This window comes from Oreochromis aureus, linkage group 23, assembly GCF_013358895.1.
Source record: "Oreochromis aureus strain Israel breed Guangdong linkage group 23, ZZ_aureus, whole genome shotgun sequence".
Classification (NCBI taxonomy): Eukaryota; Metazoa; Chordata; class Actinopteri; order Cichliformes; family Cichlidae; genus Oreochromis; species Oreochromis aureus.
Window position 1 is genome coordinate 22267729 of NC_052963.1, and position 14047 is coordinate 22281775.

The 14047-nt window shown below is 41.3% G+C and overlaps 1 protein-coding gene across 6 annotated transcripts in view; it reads right to left on the bottom strand.

Moving 5' to 3' along the window:
* LOC116332073 (nck-associated protein 5) overlaps nt 1–14047 on the bottom strand; it is a 178036-nt gene that overhangs the window by 111247 nt on the left and 52742 nt on the right. For all 6 annotated transcript variants that reach the window (XM_039606869.1, XM_039606868.1, XM_039606871.1 and 3 more), the window contains one exon: nt 8175–8248. In XM_039606869.1, coding sequence (XP_039462803.1) covers nt 8175–8248 — 74 coding nt within the window. The remainder of the gene's footprint in view (nt 1–8174; nt 8249–14047) is intronic.

Genomic DNA, 14047 nt, shown 5'->3' on the forward strand with positions numbered 1-14047 from the left:
GATTTGAGCTCTTGGGTTTGTTTATCCATCCCATCTACCCACCTGCTCCACTTAGGATCTGACTCCAAAGTTCTGTTTAAAACTGACCAGTACATTGTCCTGAAACATTATTCCACATTTACTTTAAGAAACATTCAATTTTACAACTTATCACTTCATCAGAGACTCACAGGACACCCACTTTCAGGACTGCAGTGTTTTGATTTTCACACATTTTCACCCTTTCCTGTTTCCTCAACGACATGAGGATGTTTTCCAGAAAGCCCCGAGCTGGGGGTAAATAGCATGGTTGCAACCACTGTGACTGCCACCACACAGGTTGTGTCAACAATGAAAACCACACGGGCTCTATCAATCTGCTCATCTTAAAGCGAGGATGTTTACTGGAGTGCTTCGCAGCACATGTTTTAGTCAAAATAACGGCACACTTTCAGGAGCATAAAAGGAGTCATAACATATTCACCCTAGAGCTGATCTTGAAAAAAATCTATTCACTGTACGGTGAAGAACTCAACTAAAGTTTACAGACCTGAACATTGTGGAGAACAGTCAATTCAGCTGAAATCAGATAAAGTAATATACTAATGTGTAGAAGTGTTTCTTTACAGTACAATACATTTAAATTGAGTTTCTGAGAACCCGGTGAAACACCAGCAGTAATTAGGCATTACACAAAATCCCACAGGCAAAATGTCTCTTAAGTGCACCTAATTGCTTTTAGGAATGCAGATAATACCCCATTCAGTGGAAATGCCAAGAATAGGTGTCACAAGTCCTTTAAAACGCTGCATATCCATGTTGTGAAACCACTAGAAAATGGTTTACTGAAACACTGCATGTACAGGGAAAGGACAGATTCATTAGGTTAAGCTATTTTCAGAAAAACAGCCAGTACACTTCGGCTCTGCAGTGTACTTAACCTTGAAACCAATCAGAAAACATCAGAAACATGAAGGCTTAAGGTGAATGATATGGGAGGAAGCATATTACTGGCAAGTCCTCATATGCAATGAACAGGGGAATGCCGCTATGAAAACGACCTTGAAGACGCTTCGGTAAAAAGCCTCATTAAACCATTCGATTAACCTTTTCCTCTCTTGAGCTCCATAAAACTGATGCATGTATTTTACCAGGGCCTGGACTGTGTGCATGGATTAGGGCTGGACTGTTTTGGTGTGGGGGGATGGGGAAGATCGTCCCAGCTAGACAGAGTTAGTGAGTTTCTGAGAAGATAACCTAGCACGTGTTGACTTATGTCACAGAGCGGCGGTGTCACCTCCCTAACTTCAGGCTTCAGTGAGGTTATCATTGTGTTCACAGTAAAGTGAGGTCAAGATAAACAAGAAGCTTTTCTGTCGACTTGCTACTTACTTCAAGCAAACAAATTCTCACACATGTTAACAACTTACTGCTAACTACAACAAATTTGGATATTATTTCTTTGGACATTGGCTACATTTTTTTTCTCATTCATTCTCATTTTCAGTCAAGTCCTTGTACACAACCATTTTCAGAGGAATGTTTTGTTTGTTAAGCCACTTAACTCTGACCTATGAATCATTTTAGAAGTAAAAAAGAAATCAATGTTGTGTCTACACTTGACAGACAACTTAGCAAAGAAGCAATTTAAATTGCATCTTTAGGCACTTTGTTACTAGCAGCCTGTCACAAAAAAACATCTTTTGTTTATATTTCTTTGGTTGACTCTGTCATACCAAAGTATGACAGACATAAAATAATATTTTTGCATCAATATGGTGAATCTCAAAGAGCTGTTAACTGAAAACTTGGCATATTTCAGCCTGGTGTGTAGTATGTCCTTAAAAAATCTGAGGAAACTTGGACCTGAGAGATGCATGTAGACCTTCAGCTGATGAATGAAGCCTCATCAGAAATGGTCTGGGTGGAAGGGTGGCTGTCAAGAAGCCATTCTTAAAGAAGGGAATAGGGAGAAAAAGCTGAGGTATGAAAATTACAGAAGAACTGGACTGAAAATGAGTGGAAACAAGTCTGATGGAGGTTAGGAGACAGGTAAAAAAGTGTCTACAGCCATCTGTAAAACACGGCGGAATTTCTGTTATGGTTTGATATGCATTTCATCCAGTGTTGTTGGAGATCTTGTCAAAATTGATGATTTATGAACACAGAAAGGTACCATCAGACTTTAATCCACCATGCAGTAACATCTTGGAAGAGTCTAATTGGCGCAATTTAATTTTTTTAGCATGATAACAACCCAAACACACTGTCAAGAAAAACACACAGTGGAGCACTATCAGTCATGGATTGGCCTCCCTAGAGCCGGGACCTCAACATCATTGAAGCAGTGTGGGATCATGTTGACAGAGAACAGAACAAAAGGCAGAAACATCCAAAGAAGAGCTTTGAATGTCCTTCAAGAAGCCTGGAGAACTATTCCTGAAGACTACTTAAAGACATGACAAGAAAGCTGCTTAAGAGAGTTCAGACTGTGCTGAAGAATAAAGGTATTGACTTTCAAATATTGACTTTCAAGCTCATTCGAATTATATAAACTGTTTTGCCTTTTATACTGTATTTACATGTGTTTTCACAGGTTTCAATAAATCGCTGCACCTATCCAGATATGAAGGGATTCGCTCATCACACTGATGGCTAGTAGATGTTCCATGGTTTCATTTCATTGTTTGTGGTAATCAGTTGTTGCTCGTCTATTACGGTTTGTACGCACCTTTAGTAGGTCATTACCTTTGACTATAATCAGTGATAAGCAGCAAGATAAATCTAGTGGCTTTGTGAACTGCATGTAACCTCTGGTCACAAAGCAGAGCAAAGAACACACGGTACACAATAAATTCAGCTCTGTAGTATCAGATTTACACTACAAGGGTGTATTTTAGCAAAAACAATCATAAACCAAACCAAGCATCTCTGGTGCCTAAAACTAACCGAACAAATGGGTGAAAATTAAGCAAATATTATAACAAAGGGAAAGCTAAATCGAAAGGAAAAGTCACAGTTACAGCTTCTGAATTGGATTTTTTTAAACCACACTTAACTCATCATATCTTCCTTTCAGCAGAGTGAAACCACGCAATCACGGTTATGTTATTGGCGGCCACCTACTGATAATTTATACTGGACTGCTAACAACTCGTACTGGCCATCAAGTAGGAAAATAATATGCAAAACCAGATAATTATACATGAAAAGCAGAGACTTTTGTCATTTTACCACTGGCTGTTCATGGTTTACACTCCACAAGGTTTAATCGAGCATTTTATTAAAAAATAACAAAGTCTTGAGGAAAAATACCAACTAATTTAAAAAGGCAAATTCCAGCCGCGCATGAAGGTTTAAATGAGGGTTTCACAGACTGATTTATTTGCCCACTAACTGCTCCTTTAAGATATTTTGGAGTCTGGACTCCTGGGTCGTAAAGTGACCTCTAATGGATGGATTAGGTTCAGTCATTTACTTCAGAGGGCGCACAAATATACTTTGGGAGCGTATTAGATCTCTTTAAGGCTTAGCGTGATCAAATTATTGCATTAGACCGGTCAACTTATCCAATTAAAGTTGTAAAATGCATGGCTCTCGCCCAAGCGAGACGGCAGATCCTCGGGGCGTCGAAGGGGTTTGCGGGAGGCTGAACCCTATCCACCTCCTCATCGGCAGAGCAGGCCTCGCCACATACTTCAGCTGAGGATTACAGCCTTTCATCTTGCTCAGACCGCCGGCAGCACACAGGCGTCTTTGAGGCCAGATATGGCTTGTAGCAACATCAGCAAGGTCCAGATTTGCAAAGCTGTTTCCCAGCTTTGTGCTCCTGTGGTCTTTCTTTCTCTGGCATGTTTACAGGCTCACTCATTTAGCTCTTTCTCTCACTTAACGCCGCCATCCTCGGTTAAAGGCGAAGGCGCTTTGTACGAGCAATGCCCTTAAAAAGGACAAACTTTAAGAAAATTCAGAGTCTCTCAGAAAACTTTTAATAGCTCAAACAATTTTGAGAATTTGCAGTTCAAGAAAAGACTTTCTTGACTTTCCAGTCAGTCTTTGATAGTTGGTCTTAAAGCTCAAACATTGTATGATCAAGCAAGGACAAATAGGCAGAAATGTTGAGCTGCTTCTCAGAGAAAAAATGGACCAATTTCAATTCCACCCACAGGCGAATTCACTTACACAAAGCAAGTCCTATTAGCTATAATCCCCCACCTAAGAGCACATCTGATCTGACCTCCGCTTTCTATCTCTGCCGTCTTCGAAGCGGGGCTGCTCTATGAACATGACAAATAGCTTATTGATCAGCAGATGTCGTCGTTAATGTCCTTTCGACTTGGGCTGCAGCTGCAGTTGCCTGCTCCCTGCAACCTGTCCTAAGCCCCGAGCATCTCCAGCTGAGTCCCCTGCCTCCCTCCCTGCTCCCTCATCACAACTCCCCACTTCCCAGTTGCTATGAGCGAGCCTCCCCCCCTCAGTCCTACCCCACACCGCCTGCCAGCCACCCTCCTCATCCCTCCTTGTCCTCCAAGGTGTGGAAAGGGTCACAGACAAATGCCATCTGCTCCAGCAGGCAGAAAATGGCAGGTGAGACCAGCTCTGGGCCATGTGACCCCTTACACTGGCCAGCTATGGCTACTGAAAACAAGGTCAGGGGAAGATTTGTGGAAAAACAAAAAAACCCCAGCTCAGCACATTGACAAATCAACAGTGGGAAAGTAGAGATGGAAAGAGGAAAAAAAACTAATCTGCATTGTTTTAATCCACGGGGAAGATTACACAGTCACGGTGCCTTGACACAGCAGCTTGTCAAAAAGAGGTCATGCAAACTCACTCCCCGCCCGTCATGCTTTTTAGCGCTGCAGAGCATCCATATGTTCCCCACCACCACCACATGTCTGTCACTCAGCAACGACTTTAATAAACTCTTTTTCCTCAACACATCCAACCTGCTCTGACTCAACTGTGTGTCAGCGGCATATCAAGGCCACCACTAATGAGAGTGTAAACCTTTAAAAAGACATTTCATCATGTTTAATGAGTGCCCTGCAAACAAACGATGAATAACTGGAAACCCTGGGTTTGGTGTCCAACTGTACAACGTGTCTGATGTTTCCAAATTTGGATTTGCTCCATCTGATGTTGACACTGTGCCGTGGAGCTTTTGTTTCCGTCTGTCAAGGACGTGGTCACATTGAATAGATCGAGCGGGAGAGGCCGGCCAGCATCCCACTGGGGCTTTGTGCTCCATCGAGCAATGATGCTGCGACTGAGTGCAAGAGATGGCAATTGTGTATCTGCATGTGAACTCATGGGGCTTTCGGCTGACGAGGATATAGCAGGTGTTTCTGACACTCAAAATGATCTTTAATTAGATTCAGATAATTAAAAATCCATGTTTTTCATTAATTTACACTTACCACCTGTAGCTCTGCAACATTTGGAGCTTGTTTTGGTACAGATGACACCCACTTGGCAAACATCAGTGAAAACTCCAGCTTTTGCACAACACACCACATCCATGTTTTCTTTTAATTTATAACAATGCAAAAGTCTCGATCCACCACTCATTTCTTTCATATTTTGCTTCCAATGAGCCAGATTTTCTTGATATGTATTCAAGCGCTCTTGGGCAATAGCTCTCCAGGCTTTCTGGAGGTCTTTCAAAGGTTTTGTTGGACATTGGCTACTTTTTCACTCACTTTTAGTCCAGTCCTTGTACCTGGCCATTTTCAGAGGATTATTTATCATTTCTTAAGCCACTTAACGCTGACCTATGAATCATTCAAGCATAAAACACTCAAGGGATGAACCTATCTTGTGTCTAAATATAAAATTCCAAAGATAGCACAGTTTGACAGACATAAAATAGTATTTCTGCACCAAGGTGATTTCCAAAGAGCTATTAGCTAAAAACTTGGCATATCTCAGCATGGTGTGCAGTGTGTCCTTAAAAAAATTGAGGAAACTGGACAAAAGAAGTTTCACGTATTTCCCATTTGATCAAAATATAAAGTAAGACCAAGATGTGCATATTTAGCAATTAAATGAAACATTTTAGTATCTGCCTTCTAACGTAAAAAAAAAAAAAAAAAAAAAAATTGAAATTAGGACAGAGATAAGCCATAATTGTCTAATCGGTGTACTTTGCCAGTGTGAAACTACCCCATAATATGGTACAATGAGAGCCATGAATGTAGTAGGTCACTGGGTCATAAAGGAAGGATGCAAAGAACTAGAGGAATGTACGGACTTCTCTTTCTCCTCTTGACTGATTGATGGGCCCCATATTCTTAGGGGTGGAGGGAGACATCTACAGCATCGTGAGATGCTGCCTAATAAGGGGAAGGAGGCGGTTTTTTTGTTTTTTTTAAAAAAAAAAAGTCGAGGTCTATGTTTTAGCTGAACAAAAGCCTTTGTGAAATCATTCATCAATGTCGCCGCTCTGAATCGAACAACACTGGAAAAGAAATGAGAACAAATCCTGGCTGGTGGTATGTTGTTTCTAAAAACTGAGCTTCAAAGACGAGGAATTTTCAAAGTACGGAGTTCCACTGGTTTGTTTACAACATCTAGAGGCTTGCAACAATGCAGAGCCCCTCACAGTTGAATCTCTCACTAGAGCCCATGGAAGACAAAAGCAATCTTTGTAAACAGCACTTCTTCTCAAGACACCAGCATTACGTGAAAAACTTGAGCCTTTATCCATGATTCTTTCAATCAAGATACTGAGTTGAAAGATGTACTTCAAATGGCAAACACTACTTTGAGTTATGAGTGAGTTTATATCTTTGAACCTCAAGGAAACAAATGTCAGTTCTACAAGGCAGGGGTACATTGGGGGATACTTAGAGAATAGGTTGTCCTTTTTAAAACATACCAAACTGACCGTTAGTGGTTTTGTTTTGTTTCTCAGGTTTTGTCTACTTCTACTGACTGAGTGTTTTACACAATGGCACAATGGCTAGAAAAACATTGTAGAAGACCAAGTTTGATGCCTTGCGGAGATAAGAGCAAAAGGAAGAGACACTGGCCAAAGGCTAAGACACAATGCTTACATGTCAACGCTTAAGCACTTCAAAGTACAATGCCATGTAGCATTAAATCATTTAAAGGTATAATTTACGCAATCAGAAACAAGGTACTAACCTTGTTTTTAAGCCAGTTTGGACAACCTTAGAACGATCAGGTTGGAATACACTCCAAAGAGTTTTTTTTCTTCTCACATGGGGTACAAAACAGTAAATGGGAAGCTGGACAGAAGCTGGAGAGATAGAGCTTTGAAAAGGGAGCACCATGAAGACAGCCCACTGACATTTATCCACTGTATTCTCACCTGTGGGCAATCAGACATCACATGGACTCCATAGTAGGGCGCTGGCAGGTTAATGACCAGTTAATGCCCAATCTACACTACACTGGGCATTTGTGTTTCACATGCAGCTTTCAGGGTAATCGGGGTACTCCAATCAGTTGCAGTTGTACAAGTTCAAGGCTTTTGAAACCATTTGGTCCTCAGATCAGTTTGCACAGGTCATCTAAGTGGCTATTAGGTCACTCTGGCTCTCACACGAGATGTCTTAGAAAGTTGGGTGGGGATGACTTAGATGAGAGGGTCATTCCTTTACACATCACTTCCTTTATTAAGGGGCTGTCCTGGCCGAGTAAAGGGGATGGTCAGTGGTCATTTAACCCCCCGCAGCCACCCATCCTGAGACCCTTATTCCCCTTTCCCCTCTGTCCAACCCCCAGCCCCTCTTTGCTCACTCAGGGGGAAAATTACTTTGAGCCGGGGGAATACAGCTCCATTGAGATGGAGAAAGGGTTGTACAAAAGAGGGTGAAGTTTAAAAATTGTCTCTCTTTTCTATGGGGGCTGTGCATTGCTGGAAGGGAAAGGATGATAGCAGCATTGAGGGGACAAGGTCATTAGATTGGCATCTCCATAAGCTCTTCATTTCCATTGTCTGTGCAAATCTGCTCCAAAGGACCTCCATGAGAAATGCCCCCAGTCAACCCCCAAACCAGTCTCCCCCTTTGTCTGCCACTTTTAGTGTGCTTCCAACACAAAAAGCATTTCTCAAGAACTGTGCACAAAGCTTGTCTCAAGCTCAAAACCAAACAACATTGTTCTGCAGCCTCTGGTTGGCAATGAATTGCAGGCAGCTGCTGATATCTTCAGGCAGAACCTCTTACCTTCGGACGTTTCGGCGCTCCTCCTCAAGCTGCTTGAGAAGTTCATCAATGCATTTGTTGGCGTCCATGTATTCCTGCCGAGAGACAGAAAACTTTATGTGAAAATGCTCAAAGAGTCAAATGCTAACACTGATTAAAGGAATACATGCAAAATCACGCCCTGACTGCATCCTCGTGTTGCTTTCATAAATGTCAAAGAACGTCAAGACAGGAGTGCTTTTTAAAAGGTGTGATAATTCAGTTTAGCCTCTTATCCCCTCTCCATGTGTAATTCCAGAAGTACCTCTGGGTAACTTCTAACGGCTGGCCCAGAAGCAAGTCCGGCAGTGTAATGTCAGCTGGGAATAGCCCACACTCACAAAATGTGCGCTACTGAGTTACAGCACACACAAAATGAGCTAAGGCTGAGAGCAGAATGGAAGAAACAGATGTTAGGATTTCTTGGCTTTGGCCTAATGATTTGCTTCTTAGTGGTCTGACATCATATAGCAGAAGGGGGCTGTAACTGTGAGAAATAGGCCACATACAGCGGGCACCATACTTCAAACATCTGGGTTTTCAGATACTCAGTGTCTACCTGCAGTACACAGCAGAGGACACACTGTGCTGTCAGATCAGTGCGGTGGAGGTTTAAGACTAATTAATTAGATATTAGCTTGACAGCTCACGATGCGTCTCATGGGTAAATGGTTATCTCTGTGGGACAGATGCTCTCCATTGATTTCCAGACACTCCCGTCATGTGCTGTGAGTGTAATTGAATAATGGGGATTCCCAAGAAGTCCCTAAGCCAGAAATCTCAGTCTAGGAGGGGAAAAATGGTTGTAGTATCTGCAAACCATCCTTTTTTTTATGTCATGTATGTTGATTGTGAAATATAAACCCTTTTATTTTTGCTTTTACCGCAACTACGGCGCCTTGGCCTGCATCTGAACATAACTCCCTTTGCAGCTATTGTAATCTCAGTTCTCTAATTAGTCACTACCAAAATAAATCCCTTCAGTAAAGCACAAAGTCACTGTTTTAGACCATCATCCAAGGAGAAAAATGAAAAACAAACACCGTGTCTGCAGTTTCCAAACTTTGTGGGAAAACCCTTGATGATAAAATACAGCAGAGTGTCCACACGAGACAAGTTTGGTCAATATGGAAATTTTTCTTGTTGTAGTGATACACTATATCATAACAATACACGTTTCTGGGAAACACATTGGGAAATCCCGCATAATCAGCCAAAAACAGCAACACAGCCTCAAAAATGACCAATTATTTGACAAATGGTCTAATATTGCATTAATGGTCAAAACCAAGATAACCCCAGCACCAACAATGCAATTGACCACTAACACTGTTGCGATAACACAGCATGTTGACTTAAGGGCTTTCTGCCATTATAATATACTTCACGTGATTATGATTTAATCTTTTTTACATTTTTTTCTTGCCATAATAGCAAGTACCCTACTGTGCAAAAGTCTTAAGCCATCCCTCATTTCTTCATAACTTTCTTCCTTGAAATGCTTTTCAGTGGTCTTCAGCTCCATGTTTTTTCTGAAGGTATTTTCAACTTTTTCTTTGGACATTGGCTGCTTTTTACCTTGTTTTCAGGAGTCTTTGTACCTGGTATTTCAGAAGAATATTTAAAAAATTCAATTCTATTTTATTTTATTCATATAGCACCAACTGACAACAACAGTGGCCAGTGGTAAGGCAAAGACCCTACAATAATACAAAAATATTGCACAATACTGTTGCTTGGTGCTCAGGCCTAAGCAAAAGTAAAAGGTAAAACAGATCATTTACAAAAGCAGAAACAATAAATCAGCTCAATATTCCCTTTTGGTTTCACATAAGGCACAAACCCAGTCTCCTGGGTAAAAGTTTTGAGCTTCACTCATTGCCATGACTACATGGATGGTGCCGATCTTTATGCTATTACTTCTACTTATAAGCATTGTTTTTATGTCTTTTCCCCGATTCACGGGGAAGCTATGACATTACAACAACATGACTGGTGAGTAGCAATGATGGTCCCTGAACACTTCATATGATACTGTGGAAAAACACATACACAATGATATCAGATACAACTATTTGGCACAAGCTTTGGGCTTTCAACGCCGTTATTGATTTTGCAGACATGAAACATTGAGCTATTTCACAGCCTGTAACACAGCACTTTTAATAATTTGCATTGAGCAATATGAGGACAGAATGATTCTGACCTCCCTGTGAACCACATTTGGGGCCTGAACAGACCTAAAGTACTTCTGTTATCACTACATGGGCTTTTTTAAGCTGTGGCCTTGAGAGCAAATTCACCAGATGTTCAGAGACTGCTGATCTAAATACAGTAAGCACAGTTGTTTTGTCTGCTGCTTCTTAAGCAATTATTGGACCTAATCTCGCATCTGAGACCGCCACTCAAAGACAGCCATCACCAGCAGCTTGCACCAGTGCCAGGAGAACATGGCAAAGGCCCAGGTGTCCTGCCGAGTTGGCATTCAAGGGCACGCTGGTGACCATTAGGCAAATAGGGCCAAAGCACGACAACAGATCGATGCTTAACAGTGTGGTGGCACATTTTCCAATTTCTGTCACGCAAAAAAAAAAATGACAACAAAAGACATTAACTCAGTTTCCATCCATCATCCCTTTCATCACTGGAATCATCCATTTTTACTTAATCAGCATGACAAATCTTTCATGTTTGGAAAGCAACCAATTACAGTGTCTAACAACACTGCCCTAAAGCCATCTGTCAGTCTCAGAGTGTCACAGAACGGAGCCAGAATGGCACTCAGACCCAAGGCCATTAGTGCGCAGTGCTAAGTTCCCAAAGTTAAATTTACTGTTGGCTCCAGGAGTAGTTAATCAATAGTGCAAACCAAGGCAAATGATTGTTCATGTTTGTGTTCTCTGAATTCATCCTGACCACATGGGTGGACGGAGAGAAGCCTGTAGCTGTGAAATGTGTTCTGCAGAAGAAACAAAGTACACTGTAACAGAAAGATCTCATGCTTTGTTAGGAGGTATACTAGCTAGTAGTATGGATAAACAGTTGAAACTGCCAATATATTATGAATAAAAAGGTGTAACTTGTGTATGGTAGAAAAGTTAAAACAGCAAGGTGAAAGCACAGATACATATATCAGCAAAAACCTTAAAGAAGCAATTGCTGCTGCCTTCTAGGAAGTGTTATGAGGCCATTTCCAAATAATTTGCCCATAATTCTGCAGTGAGAAAGATTATTTACAAGTGGAAAACATTCAAGACAGCTGCCAGTCTTCCCAGGAGTGGAGGCCCCAGCAAATTCACCCTAAGGTGAATTAGGTTTGCAAAGTTGCACCTGACAAAATCACAAGACCTGTGCAGCAATGTGCTTTAGAAGGACAAGACCAAAGTGGAGATGTTTGACCATAATGCACAAAACACAACACATCAACACATCAGCACAATCACCTCATGTTAGCTGTCAGCACGGTGGGAGAGGGTCATGATTTGGGCTTGTTTTGCAACGACAGGACCGGGGCACCTTGTAATCATCAAGTCCACCATGAGCTCCTCTGTATAGCAAAGTATTCTACAGTCAAATGTGAGGACTGTCTGACGGATAAAGCTTCGCCCAATTTATGTCATGAAACAGGTCAATGATTCCAAGCACAGCAGCAAATCTACAACAGAATGGCTGAAAAACGGAAGAATCAAACTGCTGCAATGGGCCAGTCAAAGTCCAGAATTCAACCTGATTGAAATGCTGAGTTGGGACCTTAAGAGAATTGTGCATAAAGTCTCAAGGAACTGCAGCAACGCTGTAAAGAAGAGTGGGCCAGAATTCCTCCACAATGATGTGAGAGACTGATAAAGTCATTTAGACCTGAATTACTTCAAGTTACTGTTGCTAAAGGTAGTTCTACACGCTACTGAATCATGAGATGTGATTGGTTTTCACAAACTACTTCTGCATGTTGGTATGATAATATATCATCACCTGATTTTAAACCTTGTAAAGACCAGATTATTTTTCAATATGTTCTGGTATGAAAAAGGGTATACCTACCATAACTGTAGTAAACTCTAACTGAAAGTTACCTAGATCCAATTAAAACTGACTTCAAGTGAACACATTTGAGCATGAGTGGCCCTGAAGATGAAGAAGTTCAAATATGAACCACTGGTCTAAAGAAAACAAGCACATTCTGAACGTTCAACAAACCAACATCTGCCAATTCATCAACTAAAATGTGTGACTTTTTCTCAAGCGGCCAAGAAACCCTTTTGGGTAGAACATCTGTCTCTGAAACACCATTAGCAACACAATCCCATAATGATTATGACTGCTCCACAAAGGGGAACCTTCTTCGCAAAAAGCCCTGTGTCAGGGGAAATATTTACAGGCCACATCAAAGTCATGTAAAGCTGGCTAAGTCAGTGCTGTCATCACGTAGCCCTCGTCCTAATGACAGGGCACTGAAATAATCCTCAGCACACATGAAGGAATGTAGAGAATGCAGCATGCTTGTTGTCATGTGAAATAGGAGGGTATTTAAAGTGGAGATTTAAAGCATGACTCATGTATGTAATGCCGCGTGTTATATCTTCAGCCAGGCATTACTCCTGACGGTTTTACGGCGTGAGTGAAAGCTGCACCGTTCCCACGAGGCCCAGGTACTCACGTGTAGACTGGAGAGGGAAAAAAAACAGAATTTACTGACCTGAGACTTTATCAGAGGCATATTTCTCAGGACCAGTGCTCTGGTGAATGCAATTCCTTACAGTGCTTAAAATGTCCTAAGAGCTGTAAGCTCATAAGGAGTACGTAAGCACCTCCAAAGTATACTAAATCATGAAGAGGCTTTTACAAAAGTCCCAATATACTTCACCTGACAGCAAGATGTGCACTTACAGAGCAACAGACCTTCAGGAGACGTTGCGGTAAATTAAACTGAATTAGGTGAGATTTGTTGGACTGCTGCATGTAAATCTAATTTTACAGGTAACAGATTTCACTAAAAATTGTTTCTGCTACTCAGTGTTTTAAGATGACAATTGGACTTGAAGCTGCTGAACAAGGTGAAGCCTCTTTTCAAAGCAAATGTCTAAATGTTATTTTATTTCCTTATTGTAGGTATAACGTAGAATGGGGTTAAAACCTGAGCCATTCATTCAAAGTGGCCTCTTTTAGGATCTTGTCACCATCGATGAGGCATGAGCGGTCACTGATGAGTACTTCCTTTTGTCCTTTCTCTGGCAACTTGGTCCCACGTTCCTGCAGTGTGGACATATAAAAAGCTTGCACAAGTCACTAAGACTTCATATGCCATGGAGTTTGTGGTCACTAGGTCTACACCCAGCTGAACACCTATGGAAGATTTTGGACTAATTAAGGAAATACATGAAGGGTATATCTTTTGCAAGAATGACGTCTGTCCCTCAGTAGAGTTCCAGAGACCTAAAAAGTCAAGAAGGACTGAAGCTATTCTGGCAAAGCTTGTTGGATCAACATCCTTTAAAGACTCTTTATGGTGTTTTATTCTTTATTTTGTCACCTTTATGTTGTAATTCATTTCCTGCACTTGAGGTTTTCTAAATAAGAAACCGTTTTAATTATAAATACACATTTTGCCTATTCTTCTTTGTGTGCAGAATGAAAGCTTTTTAAGGTGAATGAATGGAAGGATTGCCCATGGTACAGATGATATTGCACTTTAAAAGCCATTCATTAAAAGCCAGTGCTGTGCACAGTATTGATTTTATGCTGCTTAAATAAAAGCAGGGGCCGAGCTATTGTTAACCTGTCAGGTAATGTGTTTGCAGATGTTCGTGCTCTTCGACCGCTGCTTCTCAGTAATGTTTATCCAGCCGTGTTTACTC